Source organism: Apodemus sylvaticus, chromosome 10, assembly GCF_947179515.1.
Source record: "Apodemus sylvaticus chromosome 10, mApoSyl1.1, whole genome shotgun sequence".
Classification (NCBI taxonomy): domain Eukaryota; kingdom Metazoa; phylum Chordata; class Mammalia; order Rodentia; family Muridae; genus Apodemus; species Apodemus sylvaticus.
The window spans coordinates 102,144,801-102,168,289 of NC_067481.1; the positions used below are offsets into that span (position 1 = coordinate 102,144,801).

Sequence of the window (23,489 nt, forward strand, 5' to 3'; positions counted from 1 at the left end):
ACTGGTTCATTCTCCAGTAAACGCATACACACACACACACACACACACACACACACACACACACACACGCATGCATGCACGCGCACACACACATACATTATGAGTAAAATAGATAAAACTGCATTGTGTTCCTCCCCTTTGATTATGAGAAGGAAACCGATCTCCTCTTCCTTGACACTATTTTTGTCACTAGGTCTGGAGGCACCAGGCTTACCATGACCTAGGTCTGCTGACCTCAAACAGAAGCAGGCCTCATTTTTCAGACATCAGCAAAAACTGTGCAGAAGCCCTGACTCTGCTCAGCAAGCTGTAGAGCACAGGGCAATGCAGCTCATCTGAGTCACCTTTTAGAAAAGCAAATGAAAGCAATTTGTGTCTGTGGGCCGTTTTACCGTGTGTGTATATACACTGAATTAAAGCACAGCCCCACTGTTGCTGAAATATAGATTTCATGCAGAAGAGAACTAGAAAAGACTATGTACAGTATAGGGAGGTGGCATGATCAAGCCACCAAATCATTATCACCCCAATATCACACATTGCAGGGACCACCAGCCCAGTTGATGCTTACATTTAAATACAGTCACCTTGAGGGAAAGGGAAGGATGTATAATCTGAGCCACACCATTTAGAATTTACTTAGAAGATAATATATACCTTTAGGGATTTTTTTCCACATCTGGACAGACAGACACAGACATAGACACACACACACACACACACACACACACACACACACACTTTATCCGATTGCTGCTAGTGCCTCGCAGTCATTGGCTGGTCAGTTTTTAACCCTTTCCTACCTCATTAAATTTAATGCACATACCTGCAAGTATACATCATTCTGATATATCATGAAAGCCAAGAAAAAATAGTGAAGCAGATTAAGTGGACAACTCTAGAAACTGGTGCCCTGCCTTCTCCTTGGCCAGGCATCCTCCTCTGGAGTTCAGTGCTGGTCTGACACCTGCTTTGTTTTTATGACTTGTCAGCACATTAGTGAGTTCCCCCACCCCTCATTAGAGAACACAGTGTTTGGAACACCAGGTGGTGTCTGGCTCAGACCTTTTTTGTTTTAAATTACACATTTTTTTTTCCTTAAGGAAAGCTGACACAAAAACTCCTGGCTCTGTATTATTGGCAATTATCCACCAAGATGTCTTGGGTGTATCTTTACTATGGCTGACCCAAAGAACAAATTTCCCCATAGAAAAACTGGCTTTTCTGGTACATGATGGAAGATTTTAGTGAGAAGCAGAGGCGGAAACTATGGAGAGCTGTTTCCTGCGTGTTTAAAGTTACTGTTGTAGCCTTGCTTCCTCCCTGTGTATGAGGCCCTATGTATGTCGCTTGTCAACTTGACTATCTCTCACTGGGCATTTTGCAGTTGTCAGCCCTCTGACACATCACTCTACCCTGAGCTAGCCCCTCACAGTGAGGGTGAGAACCCATCCCTTGGAGGACTGCAATTTGTGCATTCTCATCAGAACCTAAATCAGCCCCTGTTGCCTCTGGACATTGGGTCTGGCGTATTAATTGTGCTGAGATCCTTCCAGGGTGGCTGACACATTGCCCCGGTCTGTTGAGCAAGCTGTTCTTTTCTGGGTTTGATAATCAATGCTCCACTGCACACAATTCCTCCTCAATAAGCCCATTTGCGCTTCTTCTTGCTTAATTGAACAATGGCAATTACTGGTACACAGAACTACATGTTAATTATTTTCCTTTGCAGATTTTTTCTCTTCATGATTTTATTTACAAATTGGAAGGCTTTATCATAGTCCCCTCCCCTGAGCCAAATTCTGCATCTGAATGTGTATGCGAAGTGTGATACGTGTGACCTGTAGTGCTGTGATATGTGTGACTTATAGTGCTGTGATATGTGTGACCCGTAGTGCTGTGTTATGTGTGACCTGTAGTGTTGTGATGTGTGTGACCTGTAGTGCTGTGATTTGTGACCTGTAGCAGTGGGATACGTGTGACCTGTACCTGTTTGATTATATATGACCTGTAGCTGTTTGATTATGTGTGACCTGTAGCTGTATGATATGTGTGACCTGTTACATGTATGATACATGTAGCAATCAGAAGTGTGATGTTTTTGGATGAGAAGACAGAATTTTTGACAACTGCTTACTTTTGTAATGATTATGGAATAATTAAATAAAATAGAGCCTTCTTACAAAACTATCAGTGATTAAATGACCACACACACACACACACACACACACATGCACACACACACACAATTACTAAGGAACTTACTGATCTGGTTTCTACAATCAATATGAGACAGAAGAATGCTTACTTTTTATAAAGAAATGATCAAAGATTATTTAATAAAATTTAGATTAATATTTGGTAAGTTATAATAAAGGATGGTCATTTCTGAAAACCTGGAAAGTTCAGAAAACTAGAAAGAATATTTAATCCTCACCCCGATGCCATCACGATTAACACTTAGGTGCATTTCTGCCAAAGGGCACAGGGTTCTGCCTTCAGAAGATGTGCTTAGGATTTCTAACTTTTAACCCACAGCCAGGCCTGGTCTTCAATCTCCTCTCTCTTTGGTGAATTTTGACTTCTGCTCTAATACTAAGCTTTCATTAACCTCAACCTTGGATGGGTGGACTTGGGTACCTCCTGTGCTGGTGTGGGCTCCTAACCTGACCGCTGGGTGTCACTTAACTGGGTTTTGCATTGCTAAATCTCTGCTCTTCTTGTATTGTAGGGTGGTTATGCTGCATACCGCTATGCCCAGCCCACCCCTGCCACTGCCGCTGCCTACAGTGACAGGTAAGGGTCTTCCTTTTCTAGATGACTTGAAGATAGCTGGTGGGACAGGATTCTTATTCGGTCTTGCTTGAAAAAAAAATGCATGACTACTGAGAAGGAAACCCCTAAAAGTTAGGTCCTGTGGTAAAGCTCTCCACAGGCTACTTCAAGAGGAAGATGGATGCCTAAGGCCTGCTCACTGTGAATGCCTCACCCTGTCTGATGTAAGGCTGTGAAAATATGTTCTGTCCCTGGATAGTTATTTTTCAGGTCTCCTTATTCCTATATCCATGCATTTTGTACATGCAAACACCCAAACACACACACACACACACACACACACACACACACACACACTACAGTGCAGCCTTCTCACAGCCTTCTCTGAAAGACCATAGTCTCATCTAGCTCATAGGAAGAAGACGAGAAGGCTCCCTTCCTTTCCCACATGACCCTCAGGAAAACATTTCCCTCTGCTCTATTGAATTCAAAATAATGGGCAGTACACCTGACTTTCATAAGGTGGTTTATTGGTCTTTGCGGTGACCAATTTGGGCAGTGCCCAAATTTACAAATGTAAGCCAACTTTCATTTGCACTGCACACCCCACATGAAGACTGGCAGCTGGAGGCACAGAAATGTATTTGAGAAATGCAGAATTCCGGTGGATGTGTGTGAATGCCTTGGTCCCCAGGCTTTGGCAATGTGATGTTCTCTAAAACAGTTCTAGCTATTTCTATATAGGTGCCTTGTTGGGGACAGGGCAATAAACCAACCAAAAATCCCCAAATGTGTGTGTTTCCATACTGAATGCGATTTCCTGGCTCTGTTCTCTGAGGACATCAATGTGAATGTTCAGGTGCTCTGCATGCGAGAATGTCCTGGAGGGTGCTTATTTTCGTGATGACTATTTTAATTTGAGGATCTGTTTCATGAATAAAATAATAATGGTAACAATTTGCATGTGTGGCTGAGGCATGCTGGGTCAGACAGGTAAGCAAGCAGGCAAGGGGTGTGGCCCATGAATGGGAACAGAAGACACTGGGCTCCCGTCTGGCTTACGGCCATGGTTTGCTGGGGTGCACTTTTCCTGCACCTCCATCCCATTTCTCACAGGGAGAGTTGCTAGAGTGCAGCAGCTGCAGAATTCTCCTGCAGTTTAATAAAGCAAAAGAAATCCCTGAATTTAAGATGCCATACTTAGCAGACAAACTCATCAAAAATCAGCTAAGATTTCCTGTCTGGCTACACACAGGAATTCCCACTGTTTTCTCATGAGCACTCATAACCCATTTTCCAAATTGTGGAGTATCTTCAAAGAAATCCAAGCCACTGTCCAGACACAGTTGTAAATACACGAATTATCCATTTATCCAATCATCAGTTGGCAAGATGCAAGGTGCTTCATGTAAATTATTATCTTCAGTATTCTCTGGCGCCAGGTTAGGACAATTGAGAGGGTCAAAAAGGCTAATAAAAATGATGACAATCTTGAAATACTTGAGATAATTCTACAAATGAAAAGGCTTAAATGTTATTAAATTCCAAGTACTGCAGATCCACACAGTCTCAATTGTAATGTGGCTCAGCTACATACAGCCCTTAATTATTTTATGAAAATATCTCTAGATGCTAAATTCTCAAACGCCCACTTTGTATGTAATTATAATCATAGTAACTTTAGCCTGCTGTATAATTATAAGAATCTTAAACAGATTTATTTCTTTGAGTGTTTATCTTGCTTCTCCTAAGAATAAGTGCATTTAGCCCCAAGTTGAAAGAAGGTTAATTACAAGGATAGACTTTAAATCGCCTTCTTCAATAAGACTAATTTAGACACTGGATAAAAAAACAAATAAACAACAACATTTAATACTTTTTTTAGACTTACTGAGGAGGCTCACCATATCCCCTTGCATCCATTTGAAACTGTGAAAATTCCCTGCATTGTGGAACACCATATATGTAAATATCTGTATAAAATCTATAATTTTCAAATTATTCAGAGTTCTCATTGGTGACATATTCTACTGAAAAAAAATTACCCTCATTTTTGGATTGGTAAATCTTTAATAACTGCAATTCCCACTTTAGTCTAAGAGTCGCAGATGAAGGAATCACTAACTATATTCTTTTCCACGTAATTGGCCTCTTGCTGTTTATTAGTGATATTTGCACATTAGGTCCTCTTGGTTGCTGTGGAAATTGATTACTGGCTCTATTTAACTTTATTGTGAGCAGAATACTTTTCACCTATGGAATTATTCATTGAAGTAAATTCAGTAATAGGTGAATTACCAAAAAACAATCTCTAAAATGAGATTTCTAGTTTGATTTATCATTATTAAGTGGTGGTATCTTTTATTTTTAATCAATGAAGACAAGAAAGGAGCTTTATTAAAATACAGTCAGGGAAAATGTGGGAATTATCAGAATAGCTTTTGAATCTCTACTAAAGGTGCAGAAGCTCTCCAGGGCAGTGCTAAATTATTGCATTTTTATACTATCAGATCACAGCATCTATATGATCAGACCCTTACTTCCTTGTCTCTGGAAGACAGGAAGATAAAAAGATAAACTTCTAAACCAAAAGAAACCTTTTCAAACTTTAAAGGAAAACAGCCAAGTGGAAAATTTTAGGAAAATAGTCACTGGTTGCCAATTTAATCAAGAGCAGCACAGCAACATCCTGTCACTGTGACTAACACTTCAGCCTTCTCCAAAGTGGAGACAAGTCTGCTTTGCTGCTCCACCCAGACCCTCACCCACTGGTAGGATTTTGTCTTTACTCAACCCAAATTATACCCTTATAAAATTAAAGAATCAGGAACCCTTTGAGCAGTATTGAACCTCAGTGCTGCCTGGAAGATCTTTAATGGGTACCTTGCCGCTCTCTGCCCATCATCTTCCTGGTTAAATGAGCACATGAGCATCCCAAAAGTCTCTGGGTATTGACCTTATGAATGAAGACCATCTGCCTCAGACCAAGCTTTTCCCAAGCCAAAAAGATTAAACTGAACTTAGGTAACATCACAGATTCTTTGATGAATTGAGGGGGGATAGGTGAACAAGATTTATAAACATTTGGTAAACACTTGACCGGATCACTTCTTTATTTGGTGAATATCTTGCTTTGTTGTAATGGAAGCCAACTGTCCAGACCCTCAAGGAGATTGTTTTCTGAACTTGAACCAATCAGAGCATGGCGGTGGGGCCTGTGGTCATCTGGTCATTGCATGCCACTCAGTGTTGCTGATGTGTTTGTGGTATGTATGTGCTGGGTTGGACAGGTCCATCACATTAGCTCCATGAATGGCTTGCTTGGAATAAGCCTGGGGTGAAGGTCTCTCTTTATTGATTGATTCTTGGTTCCTTGTGTTTTATGGCTTGATCCTTGTTGCATCTTTTGGCTGTCCATCTGGGAGGTGGGAAGGGGGGAAGGTACCCTCCCCGTTCAATGAATTATGCCACTCATATTGGGGGGATTTCTGATGTGTATATAGCATTGACAAAACACTCTGCCTAGGAAGACAAAGCCTGGTCATGCTTGTCCTGCTTGCTGATACTCTAACATTCCTTAAGGACTGGTGCATGAAAGTGTCCTCCACATCAGGGAAGAGAGAAGCCAGATACCAAGTGGAGATAGCAGAACTAAGAACAAAGTGCTTTTCTGTCAATATTAACAACAAATATGGTTGTACCAGGGAAGATGCCTTCTAGCAATTAAAACATAATTTTCTTTCCAAACCAATGTAGTATTTTTAATAAGTAAGGTAGTGCATAATACTGAAAATTGAGGCATAACAATCTATCACTTAGGAAAGAAGGTTTATATCAAGTTATGTGCAGATGAGAATAATGTGCTCATTGGAAGATTATTGTCTCTTAGTTGATAGTTTTAGGAAATCCACTTATGTTAAAATTGATTTTTAGCAAATACTTTTTTATCCTAAAGATATTTTCTTACATTTTTATTATAATGAGGTTTTTTGAGTTCCATAATATAAAAATTTATTTTTTAAAGTAAGCAAGAAAAATGTATTCTGGAACACGGATAGATAGAATGAAATCTTCACAATTCTGTAAAGATATCTTCTGTGTAAGAGATGCTCATTAAAAGTTAACTAAAACTATAAAGCATTTACTTTCTCCAAAGATCTACAAATGACAGAGTAGTATTGACATAGGTGTGCAGAACCGGGCCACACAGGCATCCCTAGACTAAATAAAGATGCTGCAAGCAATAGGGATTTGCTTTCAATTTATCCTTCCTCATTCTCTGAGCCCTGAAAGTTTCATTGTTTTTATATGAGAAGAAAAGAACAAATAATATTGGCAATTTCATATATCTCAACCTAAAATAAGCCCAAGCAAAATCTTGTCATCTTACACCCTTCTTAGCAACTTCTGAGAATTTGGAGAGAAATCTCAGAACAAGCAAGCCAGGACTTGAGGAGTTCAGGTAGTCATGGTGGGTTCTGAGCACCATTCAGACCAGGAACTCATTAGCTCATCTTATGGACCAGAGGATCCATTCCAGAGAGATATAGGTTAGCATCTTTCTTAAATTTTAATGGGTATAATTTGGCACATTTTGGTATCATGTTTAAAAGTATATAGTTGATAGATGCAGAAATATAAACATACATAGATGAGGAGATGGATAAATGGAGAACTGAAGAGAAATGGACAGTCCTTAGAAATACGGATGAAAGCAAAAGAAAGCTGGAAGGAAGAAAAGAAAGACAAAACAGAGGGAAAGAGAGAGTGAGAAAGGAAAAAGGAAAGGGAACAGAATGCAATCTTTGCTTCTCTTATGTTTCACTATGAACAAATCTACAGAGGACAGACTAAATTCTTAGGTAAAATCCTAGTCTGATGACTGAAGCCATAGGAGGTACTGAGTCTATACCCATTTGTGTAGCATAGCCCCTCAGTCTATCTTGGGAATTATTTTCTGGATTCAGATTTAAGAATGCCACGTGTCTACCATGAAAATAGACAAATGACTTTATTTAACATGATAAGCCAGGGGCTGGCACTGGTGGCCCAGGCCTTTAATCCCAGCATTTGGGAGGCAGAGGCAAAAAAAAAAAAATTGTGAGTTAGAGGCAAGCCTGGTCTACTAAACAAGCAAGTACTGGGATAGTCAAGACTACAAAGAGAAAGCCTGTCTTGAAAAACCAAAAATAAATAAGGAAGGTAGGAAGGAAGGTAGGAAGGAAGGAAGGAAGGAAGGAAGGAAGGAAGGAAGGAAGGAAGGAAGGAAGGAAGGAAGGAAGGAAGGGAGGGAGGGAGGGAAGGAAGGAGGGAAGGAGGGAGGGAGGGAAGGAAGGAGGGAGGGAAGGAGGGAGGGAAAGAGAGAGGGAAGGAGGGAGTGAAGGATGGAACACAAAAGGGCCATTTTACTTAGCATCCTTATCTAATTTAAATATATAGAAAATCTAGTTTTGGCCCTCTCAAGCAGAAATGAGCATTTTGAGTAAAATGTTCACCATTTTAGGACTCTTCTTTTTTTCATTATAGAAAGGTTATTTCACAAAAATTGTTCTACCATCTGAACTTGATGATTTTACTTTGTTTTTCTAGTCACGCACTAAAATATAGAACTTAGTGTATAGACTGCGTAGGATTTTAAATGAGAATAGACAGCACAGAGGAGGGGTGCCTGCATTTCCTGGTTTCCCAATTCTTCTTTTCCAAAATAGGTGTTATAAGAATTTCAACTATTCCAGAACGTGAGAAGCAAGCCCGTGCCTGTTTTTAGGGTCATGTGTAAGGATAAGTCGCAAGTTCACAGATGTGCTGCTTTCCTGAGCCAGGAGGCCTGGGAAAGTGGAATTTGGCCATCTAATCTGTTTAGGCACCAGGGAGTCCTGCCCAGCTTCTTTCTACCATGCATTTAAAATCTTCTTCCCCTAAGAATGGGCCACAATAGGACGTCAAACCTTTGCTTCTTCTTCTGTTAGTTTGTACCCTTTGTATTCTGCCTTGGGAAAATAAATATTTACAATTGCATGGGGTCTTCCTGTTTATATTTTCAGTCTTCTTGAGAAAAAAACTCTTGAGATAATCTAGGGAAGGTATGACAAAACTTGATCATGCCAATCAGGAACGATGCTCTCAGGTCAATGGAGTACTGAGGGCGAAGCACATGAGGGCTTAGAGTAGAGCGAGGGTACCAGTTGGCAGGGCCCAGTGAGATGAAGTCACTCTTGCCTGTCAGGTAAGGAGTGCAGGGTTTACTCAGTGGCCTGTGATAGCAGCTCACTGAGGTTGTTCTCGGTTTCATTTCTAAGTCATTTCTGTCACTGTGATGAGCACTTCTCATTTTTTAAACAAAAGATGCTCTGTCACCTTAGAGTGGGAATGTAGCAGGAGTGAGTCACCAGTATCTTTATTTATATCCATTTGTGTCCCAGTGTCACTGCTGAAACTATGCTCAGGATTTTACTAAACCTCTATATTGAAACACACATAGGTGTGCCTGCTCATGTGCACACACAGGCACATGTCCACATATCTATGTGTATGTATGTGCATTGTCTTATTGCTATGTCCTTTTTTGCTTTTCTCATTGAAAGTTTATTTCTACAACAGATTCAGTCACCATTTTGAGTGACATACAAACCCTTCAAGAAGAGAGAAGGAAATTAGTTGTTCGAGATAGTTCTGAGATATTTAAAAAAAGAAAGGTATTTCTGTGAGAGCCTTGATCTAAGACTCAAATGCCAGGCAAAAGCAAATTCTTTAGTAAAACACAGTCATACATTACTGTCTCTTTAAAGTTGTTCTAATTTTACATTCTCCAAAAAGTTACAACAATGCTAATTAAATTTTCTCCCAACATACCCTTTGAGTATTGATTTAATTTGAGAACAACTAAGATGATTCTGAAATTGTAAAGAAAGAAGTAGAAAGGGCTTCAAATTTGGGCCTATGAATGCCAAACTGTGAACAGCAAGGAGCGATACTGATGTTATAAAAAGGCCTATTTCCTGATTTTCTCTTCTTTTTAACTTAGAGACCATTCACATACACACACGCATACACAACACACACACACACACACACACATACACACACATACGCAATCACACACTCCACACTCCTTACATATACCCTTAAATATGCCCAAATTTTGTCTCAAGAACTAATTATCTTTCATGCATAACCTATCATGGCTTCACTAGTGTTATGCACTGTTGGATGAATATGTAATTGAGGCAGTTAAAAATAGGCCTGAAATAATCTACAGACTGGACCAAGGGACCAGGGAGAAATTAGGGCATTCCAAGCCCAATAGACCATGGCTGTCACAGCCATGTGGGGAGCCGCATCTGCAGGTGACAAGACAAGGTCTAACAGCTCCTTTGGTCATGTCATTGCCTAATTACATGCTTTTCCAGTTGCAGATCATTGGCTTGATAGGCCCCCAAAAAGCAAATGAACTCTTATCTTTTAAGTAGTGCTATCAGGGCTCCACCATGAACATTTAGCAAGTCTTGGATTTCTAGAGATAGATCAGAAAATTGTAGTAAGAACAGACTTGCAGCCCCTGGGTGAGCCCTTTCTACTACAAATAAAGAGTGAACTTGGTATGTGACAGCCATCTAGTAGAGCAGAAGGCAACACACTGAAGGGAGAATAATCTTAACCTCATGAAACATCTGTAGATGCCTCCCCACACAATCTGGAAAAAGTTAGTGTTGCATAAACATGAGGACTCAAGTTCAGATTCTCAGCAACTCTACACAAACAAGGTATAGTGACATACACTTATAACACAAAAACTGAGAAACCCACAGTCAAATCTTTAGAGCTCCCTTGCCAGCCAGCCTGGGTAAAATGCCAAGTTGTAGGTTCAGTAAAAGACCCTCACTCAACAACAAATTGGATGGTGTATGCAAGACTACTCTTGTGTTGACCTATATCCTATATATGCTCAAGCACTGGTATTCACTCATTCATACACACACCCATCTACACCCACTTAAAATCCTTGCCTTCTCTACCATATTTTTCCATTAGATGTTATTTTTATTGGTAGTAATTTTTCCTTTTGTCACTTTCTTTGACAATAGCACTTATGCTAAACCTGACACCTTTTGGAATTAGATGTATTTTTTTTTTCCATTAAAAAGCTCTCCTACTACTTTCTAAGGGTATCAAAGCAAGTTTTGACCTAAACGAGCACAGGTTGACTTCTTTTCCAGAACCAGTCCCTGTTAGCATGTGACATCTATGTTATTTCTATATCTGTATGCAGCAATTTCATGCAAAAAGCCATCTGACAGAAACGAATGACTTGATGACTTTCTTCCCCAGTGTAGATCGCAGTGATTGAATTAATCTCTGGAATTCACTACTCTTCAGAATTGTAGTGCATTTCATACTTAACTAACATAAAATATAGTTAGGGGGAAAACTGCTTACTGGCAGGGCGATAGAGTATTGGTGGGTAAGAACTGAGGAGATTCTTAATTTGCTAGCTCTCTGGCATTCCATCTAGGGTTAGTTTTGCTCTACAATAATTCATGGTGTTTAGACAGATGAATAGAGTTGAAGGAGTTCAAACAACTAAACCCAAATATTTCTTCCTTAGTTATCTTCATAATTTACCTTGACATGCTTTAGCCTAAGATGACAGAAGGGAATCACACCTTCAATGACCCATCCCTGGTAACCCACCTGCTGCTATCTCCTTTCTTCCACTCCTTCTTCAGTACCCTTTTTTTTTGTTGTTTGTTTGTTTGTTTGTTTTTTCTTCAGTAGCCTCTTAAGTGTTTGGCATCTCTCAAAATATACCCGCTTCAACTGGTCAGTAGCTGTAATGATTATTTCTCACCCACAAAGTCATAGTGTTCCATATTAAGATTCTATCATTGGCTGCATAATAGGCTGCCATGAATATAAAACAAACCCTGCAGGTGCCACATCTGGTTTCTTTTAACATCTTTGGGCCTTGGTTTTCTCATCTCCTCAGAGGACAAATTATACCCATTAAACTAAGGGCAAGGTGAATGCTATAATTCAATACTCTGGTACAAATGTCATTACTTACTTAATTTCTGATTGATGGGTAGCTTAGAGATGATTCACTGTAAGCAGTGGCTAGATAAAAGCAGCAGCCATAACTCCATTTAAATTGTGAGGGTTTTTTTTTTTTTTTTTTTTTTTTTTTTTTTTTTTTGCCTGATCAGCTACAAGACTCACGACAACAGTAGCATATAGAGATTATACACTTAGTTCAGTATCCTATGGCAGTATGTAGCCAAGTTATGATCTGAAACAGGACCTTTTATTTATTGTTCATGTTCATATATATATATATATATATATATATATATATATATATACACACACACACACACACACACACACACACACACACACACATATATATATATATATGCTAATCAATCTTTGCCACTGATACACAGAAGATAATCACACATTAAATTTATGCCAGAATCCAATCTTAGTGCAGTTATTTAGTCCATGAGCGAATGCAGGCGAGGTATAGAGACTATCAACCTTCCACTTGCCTTAACTCTAAAGTGAGAGAGATGGGTGGTCACTAAGGCCATGGCTTCCTGGAGAAATGTGCATGGTCCTGAATGGAAGATTTTCAGCCTGAGCTCAGCCTGAGCTCAGTACATCATCATCATCACCATCATCATCAGTAGTGGTAGCATCAGGTGGATTTCAAACACATTTTCTACATAGTCACACTTCTCCTCGGATGTTAATTCTCTTCTCGTGGCCTTTCAACAGATATGGAATCCCCTGAGATGCACCAACTTCCTAAAAGTGACACACACCCTTTCCAGGACGACACACAGCCTTTCCAGGACAAAATCAGCTTCCAAAGCACCACTTCCTGCCCCTCCCCAAACTTTTATTTTAGTGACACAGAATATGATACTGTAAACTCCCACACTGCTTTCATTTTCTGCTAAATCTTCACGAAGTCTATGAGGAACATACATTTTAGTTTTTGGTTCCATTTCCCAGTGATAAACTTAAAGCCCTAAAATTTGAAGTAACGTTTCTAATGAGACTCAGTTTATAATCACAGCCCTCCCTTCTAGAATCTCTGCCAGCTGTTTCATCTGAGTGGGAATATAGTTGAAAGTGGGTGGAATGGTAGACCTTGGAGAGATTGAAATGACAGTCTCCAGGTCAGTGAAAGACCCTTAAAGATGACTATCCAAAGTCCAGGGTTGTCTAATTATTTTTAAAACTAGGAAGTCTGACATCTTTTTGGAGCATTCTCTACTTTATTTGGTTATTTGCTAGTTCATCTGTGTATATCACATCTCATTGTGCATGATATATATATATGTATCATATTGACCATATATCATATTGTATTCTAAGAGGCCATTCACAGGTTGTATGTATGTATATATATACCTAAATATAATAACCACAGGAAAGGCAAATATATGCATCTCACAGGGATCTAGTCATTCCAGAATAGGATTTTAGTACTTGTCATGGGAAGAGATGACAAGATTTTGAACACTGATCAATAGCAGCTCTCCTTTAAATATCAAATCTGAACCACACCTGAGATTATGAGGATGAAAGCATACATGTCCAGTACAGGCCTTCCCCACTGGCACAGAGGGCCGAAGAATGTGCTCCATCAGTATGACTTAGCATTGTGTCATCAATGGCCATCTGAAAGACTCAATGAAGCTAATAGGATCAGTGGGTAAGGGAGTCTGCCACCAGTCCTAATGACGTGATCCTAAGGACCTACATGGTAGAAAAGAACCAACTCCAATAACTTCTCCTCTCACCTCCACATGTGCATTTTGGCATGTGTTCATACATATGAATAAATGGAAATAGTTTTTAACATGTGTTTAATTTGGAACAGGTGATTCTTTTTATCCTGGCACTCGGAAGGCAGAGGCAGGCTGTGCCTATAAGACCAGAATGGTCTACAAAGCATGACCCAGGCCTGCTAGGATTACATAGTGAAAACCTGTCTCAAACAATGAATCAAACAAACAATCAAACCATCATCATCATCATCATCATCATCATCAAAGAGAAAAAGTAAAACTTAGAGGAATGATACCTAAAGGTGACCGATAATATCTACACACACACACACACACACACACACACACACACACACACACACACACACACACACGAGTGGTCTTTCAAGGTCAGGACTCCTCTGGGTCTGGGTCTTTTGGCTAAAAGATCCCCTATAACCTATAGGTAGAATCAAAATGACTTCATTCCATTACTATCTTGGGGGACCCTAGCTGCCAGCAGTCAAGCTAAAAGAGCAACCTACAGGCTGCAGGGATTTTGTAGCCGGCATCCTGTAGGGCTCTAAATAGGAGTAGGTCTTGTGCTATCTTTGACACAAAGCATTTGATTCACAAAGACTCACTATGAGCAACACAGATCTGGAGGTTTTAACAGTAACAATAAAGAATCAAAGAGCCAAAGAACAAGGAGACACTAGAGCCACTAACCACAGAACAGCACTGGCACTATTTGAGAATGAACAGTTGCAATCTGGCCTCACCTGGTCTTTCCAGAAGCCTGCCTTTAATTCCTGACTTCTCAAGTCTCCTTGAGAAATACTAGGGGGCCGCTCTTCTCACTTGACACTTAGAAGTCAGAGGGTAATTATTTTCAGAAGGAAATTGCAAATAGATGAGATTTAACCTAGGGCAGGGAGGGGTGAGAGATAAAAATGATATATAGTAAGTCACAAGGCTAATTTAAATATGCCACCAGCTGAGTAAGATGGACTCTGGATGGTTGGTCTGCAGAAAACATCTTAAAATGGAAAGAAGTCTGTGGGTAAAATGATATATGTCATTTCTGTTTCGCAGACAGTTGATTATCCTGTAATAATTTCTCTCAATCCTCACTCATAACCTAAAGAGGAATTCAAGTGTCTATCACTTTGTCTCAGAGAAGATGCAGATTCAAAGCTGTATCACTACCTAGGAAATTTCACTAGAGAGGCAGGCATCACTACCGGTGATAGAACACTGCCCATGTGACTGCCCCTGAGCAGAATCTCAGAAGAAATAAGGATAGGGGCTGGGTTCTGGATAACAGTATGTGACTTTCATCTCCATCACTTGGTGTTTTGGCTCAACTGGCCTTACTCAATTTACTCATATTTCATCAGAGCATTTGTAGAAAGATGAAATAAATGCATAGGTATGAATGACATTTAGCAGTCTCACATCATAGGCAAGTGCTTAATCAATATTTGATAAGAGTCTGGAGTCCCAAGAAGCATAGCTCTGCATACTTGGAATAAATGATTTACCAACTCATTGTTGGCTATTAATATCATATGATCGCTTCAGAGTGTCTGTTGAACTCTGAGTCAGATCAGCTAAGCCAGCAGAGGAGAGCCAGCAGGTAGCACTCCCTGAGTGCTCCTTGTGATCATACAAGCTACAAACCACCCACCTAGACAACTTGTACTCAAACTCCAGTGCATATGAAAATTACCAGAAAGGTACAAGTAGTCCATGCTCAAGCTCCACCCACAAAGACACGCATTCAGTGGGGCTGTGGATAACTCGGTTGCCTAGGATATCAGAAGTTTCTTAGGTAAGCACCATGTAACCAAGATTGAGACTGTCAGACAACGTTTTCTACAACCAAGTTCAGGCTACTTAGTTGAAAATAAGATGTCAGGAGACTTTTAAATATATGGGTCTGTATGAAGAGTGGGAAACATGACAGTTAGCGTAAGGAGGTAGTTTATGGTACCAGCCTCCTTTCTTAGCACAAGAAGTGGTCCCACACCCTCACTGCTCAGATCATTAATTCTTTCTGAGCTTGTTTGTGGACAGCACTTTTCCAACTAAAATTTTCATCTTGTTTTTGTTCTCCAGTAATTTGGGATAAGTGGTTTCATAGAACAAATCAGCACATGGGCTATATATATCTAAATAGGATATTTATTTCTATTTAATGTCTTAAATGTTCCTTCAAGATAGAAGGAACAAAAATATCTGTAAAATGGCACAGCAAAGGGCGGAGCCCTTGAGAAGACTAGAGCCATGGCTCTATTGGTCATCACATTGGTCTTCTCTTTGAGCTTCTTTGATACAATGTTCCTATTGATCTTGCTTATAATCAACTAATGAAAGAAAAATCTTAGAAGGCCCATAGCCACACAGGCTGATCCCATATATTTTCTATGCTCTGTAGAAGGGCACTTTCCTGACATTTTATGGGAATCTTTCCAGAAGGGAATGGGACTGGTTATGTGTATTTGAAAGTACAGAAAAATAGCACAGAGTTCATGCTTAAATTGGTCATTGTTTTTGGAAGGCCTTTTGTAAGTTCTTCTGATACTAGAGCAATGTGTGCCCATTTCCTTCTCTCTGAAACTACTGGAAATGAATCTCAGATCTTTGAGATTTCATCTTACTTAACAGAAGCCAGCTAAGCCAATTCTTTTTAGAAAGTGAGTTATCAAAGCAAATGTGATTTCCTTAGTCCCAAAACATACTCAAGAACTATAAAAAAAAATGATAATGAGATAGGCCTAGTTACTAGGAAGCCCCAGGCACAAAGATCTGTTGATCTTAGAACCTTGAATCTAGACTGTGTGGTATAAAGACTCCATCACCTATAAGCAGATGTTTAGAAATAAAAGACCGAAAAGAAAAGAGAAAATTTAAGAGAGGGTTACCAGAAGCAATGGTAGATGGTAGGAGAGAAAGAAGGAAAAGAGTAAAAGGAAATAAAGATGGAAGTAAGAGGAGTGGAAGAAGGATGGTGAGAGAGAACAAGAGAAAAATGTGTCATTTTAAGAATTAAAAATCATGGTGTCCAAAAGATCTCTCTTAAAGGCAGCAACATATTGCGTAAAATTCTGGAGCACTTAAGATCTAATTACTTCAAAATAATACACCTGGGTTTAATTTTGAAAGTTTTCTCTATTGTTCCAATAACAACTTAACCTCTGTGTGGGTTGCCTACAATAATCCTAGCATACACCATCTAGCAACCTAGGAGTTGGGGTTGTAGCTCAGTTGGTAGGATGCTTACCTATCATTCATGAAGCCCTAGGTTAAATCCCTGACACTACATAAAATTAGCTGTATATGCCTATTATTGTAACATGTTGTAATTAGAAGGAGGAGGGTCAGTTCAAGGTCATTGATTATCTAGACTATTTCCTAGAAGGGAACCATACAGAAGCAACATACATGTTTGCAGTGTCTTATAGAATTGGGGGTTATGCATCAGGGAGTGCTGCTTAAATGATTAACACCCCCACACAGCATGCATATCGGAATGCTTTTTCTAAGACCAACCTGTGAATGGTCAAGGCTGCCATGCTCAGCTATGGCTGAGCTCCTGTTATAAGCACCTTGTGAATGAAGGTCCTCTAAAGTGCTTGTCTGATGCATGCTGGCAATACTCTACCTGCAGGTTAGGCATGCCAAATATCAACAGCCTTTATGTAAGTCAAATCAAATTCCATTTCGTATATCTATTTCATTTTCAGATATATCAATTGTATTGCCCCTCAAACCTATTGCTCCTCAAACCTAGGGAATCTGAAACTCAATAGTTTCTAAGTTTCAAAAAGTTTGGGTCATAATAAAAATGTAGCAAAGATACAACCAAACTTACTTTTATTGTTTTAAGATAGATGATAAATGAACTTAGTTTTGACTTTAGATTTATAGAAGACAGTATTCTCAGAGAGTATATAATTTTGTTAGGCTTTTATTGGTTTTGAAGCAACTAGGGTTTTCAACAGAATGTTAAGTTTCAAGGAATATTCTAGAGGCATCTCTCTTTATATTCAGAGGTGCACATCTTGCGATAGTAAAACTCTGTTAAGATGTTTTATGAAATGCTGAATTGCTGGATGTTTTTTGAAACACTGGAACAAAAGCAATCATACTAAGACTCCCTCAGAAATGAATTTATCTTGGTTCTTGATCCCTATGCACGGTAAAAATCTAACAAATGAGAACCCAGTACCTCTCTGGGGGTTTTCAAGGCATTTAAAATACTAGCCCATCTCAATGAATGAGTCCAACCATCAAGGTACAGATACTTGAATTTTTAGGGAAATTGATGGTTTCTCCACCATTCAACACCTTACATTATTGAATTGCCACCATGGAAAAGGCCTGAAGGGAGCTTTATCATTTGTCTGGATTTAATAAACAAAGTGAAATAGCATTTTCTATTTTTTTAAGTTTTCTTTCCAATATGCATCATATTGGAAGAAAATAAATTGAGCACAATGGGGAGATGGCACAGTGGTTAAAGCATTTACTGTGCAATTGTAAGGTCCTGAGTTCAAATGCTTCAAGGACCATTAAAGCTGGACACAGTGGTGTGTGTCTATACTTCTAGCACTCCTACATTGCAATAGAAGGCAAAGGCAGAAGAATCCTTGGAAGCTCACAGGGAAACTAGCTGGGTGTTCACAGCTGGAAATAACAGGAGATGCTGTCTCAAACAAGGCAGATGGCAAGGAATAATACCATTAGTTGTCCTCTGATTTCACATATGCATCACAGCATGTATGTCCCCCTCCAAAATAAAGCGTAATTTGGAAAAATAGGTGCTGTTTTAGTTGGTGAGATTTTTGTCTTCCTAAAACAACCTTAGTTTGATAAATTGTTATCCATAACCTAATTTCATATAATGCTCTCTTCTGTAATGAAAGTATTTTTCTTTCCTTTTAAAAACAGTTTTGAATAGTATATCATAATATATGGAGTGTTATGCTATTCCTAGTTAGTCCTGGTACACTCTTTTCCTAATAATAGTCTTTATTTTTAAAGAAAGTTACAGTATATATTTAGCATTTTAAAAAACCTATATGAGCACAACATGAATAGCTAGGCCTTAGCCATGCACCCTGGCATGCTTTGGTAACACGCAGTATTAATACCCTGGCACAACAGCTTGTACACGCCCACATCCCAATGCCCTCATGATTTCATGGTCCCGCATGCCTGTTTTGTGATCTTTTCAAGCTTTCCAAGTCCACGGTCCATCCGCACATTTCCTTGCCACACCCATGCAGACGCAGCCTCCTCCCCACCCTTCACCTGTGCACATGGAACCAATTGCCAGCGAGCACGTTTCCCCCTGAGCAAGCAGTATTGTGAATTTTATCTTCTCTTCCAGAAATCAGTTCGTCTTCGTTGCAACAGATGAAATTTCTTGTAACACCTCTGCAGGTAACAGACATTCCTCCTTCCTGATGTCCCCACCTCAGTCTCAGTATCCTTTTTTTTCCTTCTTTTTATCTTCTTCACATGCTACAGTTAGTCACTGTAGAAAGTTTAGTTTCTATAAAGAGAGAAAGAGACCATGTAGTTTTGAGTGTAGCCTAAGCTCTTAGACTCGCCATCTGGAAAATACTCGAGGAGTTTTGCTAACTCTGATACTCTGATGTTTGTATTTCTGATTTTAATGATGCCTGGTTTGGAAGAATAAGCCTTGTGGTAAACAAATACACAACACAATTCATGGAATAACCAGTACTCGTGTTGTTAAATGGTGACCAAAGGAACTTAGGAAAGCAAGGTGACTCCTGTGATTTTTTTGACATCTTGTATCTAGTTCCAAGAGATTGAAATGGGAATTATTTGGGATCTTCATGGACGGTTATTGGCCATAAGAGACTGCATCCACAAAGCCAGTGGCATTAGGAAGTGTATTACATCTGTCTTTTAAGAAGGGGATCTTCCTTCCTTTATCTAAAGATCCGCTTCATTTTCCTTTAACACATATTCTCAAGTATCAGAACGTAGAGAAAGGACAGTTTATTTTGTGTTCAAAACCAGGACATTGGTGAATAGAATCGTTTCATGATAATTCCATCAAAACAACACTTGTACTTTCACCTTGACGTGGTTCTGAACAATTAAATTTGGAATTATTTGATTAAGTGCCTAGATAGTACCTTGATGCAGTCTCTCTCTCTCTCTCTCTCTCTCTCTCTCTCTCTCTCTCTCTCTCTCTCATTGTATGTGGGGGGAGGGATAAAGCCTAAACTACCTCAGAAAATCACTAGACAATCTTGCCAATGGAATGCTATTGACCATGGAAAGTGGACGAAGGGTAACAGCCAAGTAGACCACAGATGTTCAAAAGCATACATACCATCCAGATACCCAGCTCTGCAGAGACCATGGATCTGTTACCGGTTATTTTTTATTGATGGAGTAGTACACAAAAGTGAAAATTACTAATACTGTTTCAGGCACTGTCCAGAGACTTTGGAGAGAATGGATGACAGGAAGGACAGAGCTCGGAGCATGCTCCTGGCAGGGTCCCACGGGTCTGTGCATTGGGGTCATCGATAAAGGCATTCATTCTCTGCATTGCTAATGGGTTGAGGTTTTACTCCAAGGCTTCCTTCCACAAGATCATTTTCTAAGGCAGCCGAGTACTCCATTTGCAAAAGTTCCTTTGCTAAACGATGATGCTGCTCTCTCCACCCCATCTCCATCCTCACGACCCCCTGCTTCTCCAAGTCAGAGTTGCTTCCACAGTTAACACATTAATGCCTTACAGTGGAAGATGGGCTGTTAGTTGCATGTGTGAGAGTGACAGAGTGAGAAATAGTTTCCTGGGGCTCAGGGATAACCAAACATTTCCAGAGTGGAGCAAGAAAGGGAGATGGGTTGGTAGAGCCTGGAGTTGGGAGGAATGACGGAGTAACATGAGTGAGTGTTACCTGTAGATGTGCTGGTCATACAGACACACTACATGTGTGTTTCAGTGTGTCTCAGGCCATATTGGACATCATGAACCAAAACTGAAACCTGGAAACATCAAAGTAGATATTGGTGGAATTCCATGATCTAAAAAACAATTATGTTAGCAAGTGGTCACATGCAGCCTTCTCTAAAGAAGTAACACATAATGTTTGCATGAGCACAGTCTGGTTCTCTCCTATCCTGTCTTCTCCAGGACAGCTTCTCAGTACATACTAATGAATTATTGTGGATCACATTTTGAAGATGCCACTCTACCTCTGATGGCCATATTAATACTGTATTGTGTGCATTGTCAGGTCTCATTTGAACTGGAGGTTTTGAATTAGGCAGAAAGAAAAGATACTCATCAGTCAGAACACCCTGAAGCTAGCCTACTTCCCATACAGAGTCCAAATGAGAATTCAGATCTGCAATGAAATTAATATCACCATGGGGGTTTTCCCTTGCAAGCTGTAAAATCCCAGTGCACACACATCTTACACAGCCCACTTGCTTGCTAAAGCAGCCCCATAGAGGACAGGCCCTTGATATCCTAGTATCTTTCAATGATCAATGCAACAACAAGCACATTCCTATTTTTCTGAGAAAATCATCAGTGAACTAGGCTGATGAATTTGGTGGTAGAGAATGTGTCTAGTAGGACTAAACCTCTGTGTTTGATCCCCTGCATTGAATTGAAAAAAATCAAGATTCTTAATTTTTTTGGTTTGCAGGGCTTGCTGGATTTTATAAAAAAAATACATTAGAAATGGTTCTTGGGAAAGGCTGCAAATGGTGGGAGATACGAGCAGGTGGGTTGGTTGTGGGTTGGTGGTGGTGAGATGATCATCACCTTAATCAGAAGAGGAAGGTCATGATCTGCTCTTTAGGCTCCTCAAGACAAAGGGATGCTCTCTACTGGCTGGATGCCCTCAAATTGATTCTTGTCTGCTACCTGTGTTGAGTAGTTGCCCATTCACGTTTGTTGGCTGTGAGACTGTTTATGTGGGAACAAATTTCATACTAGGCAATTCAAATTTTTCACTATTTGACTTAGTTTTCCTATGAATAGGGCTAATCCTGGAAGGAACAAGTAGAAGTTGGCCCTTTAATAACAGGGTATGATGCTAACTGTTGCATCAACTAGCCCACTTTAACTATCGATTAATGTATAATATGAAAAACCTTCTATAGATTGGAGTCTTCAAGAGCAGTTAAGGGTGGATGTTGTGATTTTTTTCTTCTGTGAAGCCCCCTTTGCAATTCACTAAAACATTTTCAGAATGAACTAGCAACTTTAGGAGAAAAAGATGGGTCTTATGCAATAATGAAGGTTGAAAAATCAAGTTACTTAATGAATGGAAGTTTTTCAAGTTTGATAGTAGCTGTGGAGCCATTGTCACATGCTGGGGATGTGCACCTAACTAAGTCCTGAGGTCACAGCACTAAATAATTTGGGATAAGCCATCCACAGACAAACTTCCACTCTAGTAGAGATCATATCCCAAATCACAAACATCAAGATGAATAGGATATACTTTGATATAAAGTTAGACTGGAGCCAGGGAGGTAGCTCAGTGGATAAATGTGCTTGCCATCAAACCTGACATGTTGAATTTCATTCTTGAGACCTGCATGATAGGAGTGAACTAACTCCCTAAACTGCCTTTTTGAGCTCCAAATGCCTGCCACGGCATATGCATAGCCATACAGGTATACACATGCATGCACACAGAGTAACAATTAAAATGAAATAAAAATAAATGTAAAAGATAGAGTAGATATTCTCTAATTAATCAAAAGAGCAGTTGTGGGGGCAAAGGGGCTTTAAGGTGCTATGTAACTGTAGCTTCATGATCGGAAATGCTTTCTAGATGAGGGTGCACAGAAAAGAACACAAGAATCTAGTCAAGGAATAAACTAAGTGTTCCATCTCTATTGCTATGATAAAAACAACCAACAAAAATCAAGAGAGGTTTATTTTGCTTGTGGTTCTTAGCTAGAGTCCTTCACACAGGAAATGCCAAGGCAAGAACTCAAGCATCCAGTCCTGTGACTTCATCCTCAAGGGCAAGAAGGATACAAGTGATACGTGCTGCATGTTCACTTCATCTAGCTTGCTTCAGTCCTGGGTAGACCAGTACCTACTTGACCAGATGATCATACTGCCCACCATGGACTGTGTCTTGCTATATCAATTAACAGTCAAAATAGCTCCCGTGAACATGCCCATGGGGCAACCTGATAAAAACAATCAACCGAGACTTTTCTCCCAAAAGATTCTGAGTTGTGGCAAGTTGACAGTTGAATTGGTTGAACATACAACAAGTGCAAAGGCTAAGCAATTAGGTATGCTTGCAGTTTCAAGAGCAAAATATCCAGAGAGGTCAGAGCAAGTGTGTATGCTAGAGATATCAGGAAGGTAGCCTGAGCTCACAGAGGTGGCTCAGACAAGTTAAGATTGGGAAGCTGTGAACTCATATAGCATTTCCCATAATCATTGGAGGATTCATGTTGATCTTATTAAATTAACAGTCAGTCAGAGATCTTATAGAGACCAGAACTTTATATGAAAAGAAGAGGGGAAAGAAACCCTCCACAGAGACTCTGGAAAATGTGGTGACAGCCTACAGTGACTCTTGGTCATGGAAATTTAAAGAGTAGTTGTTTTTGAATATTACTTTATAGGGGCATATGCAGAACATGCTAGTGAGATTAGAAAACACATGTGACTTCTGTGTTAGTCACTTTTCTTACTGCTGTGACAAAGTGCCTGTCCAAAGTAACTTGAGGGAAGGAGAGCTTGATTTTGACTCGCAGTTTGAGGATATAGTCATGGAGGGAAGGCACAGCAGCAAGGTAGTAAAAGCACAGAGTGTGAGACAGTTGCTCAGATTGCATCTAACATCAGTAGACAGAGAGGAATGAATGCTTTTGACTTTTAATTGAGTCTAGGAA

The 23,489-nt window shown here is 39.7% G+C and overlaps 1 protein-coding gene across 7 annotated transcripts in view; it reads left to right on the forward strand.

Annotated features, from left to right (window-relative positions):
- The window catches only part of Rbfox1 (RNA binding fox-1 homolog 1), a 368,464-nt gene that overhangs the window by 332,330 nt on the left and 12,645 nt on the right, over nt 1–23,489 (forward strand). For 6 of the 7 annotated variants that reach the window (XM_052195050.1, XM_052195048.1, XM_052195047.1 and 3 more), the window contains one exon: nt 2,732–2,796. In XM_052195050.1, the coding sequence (XP_052051010.1) occupies nt 2,732–2,796 (65 nt within the window). Of the gene's footprint in view, nt 1–2,731; nt 2,797–18,951; nt 19,005–23,489 lie in introns of all 7 variants that reach the window. The other variant, XM_052195049.1, reaches the window with a different exon arrangement.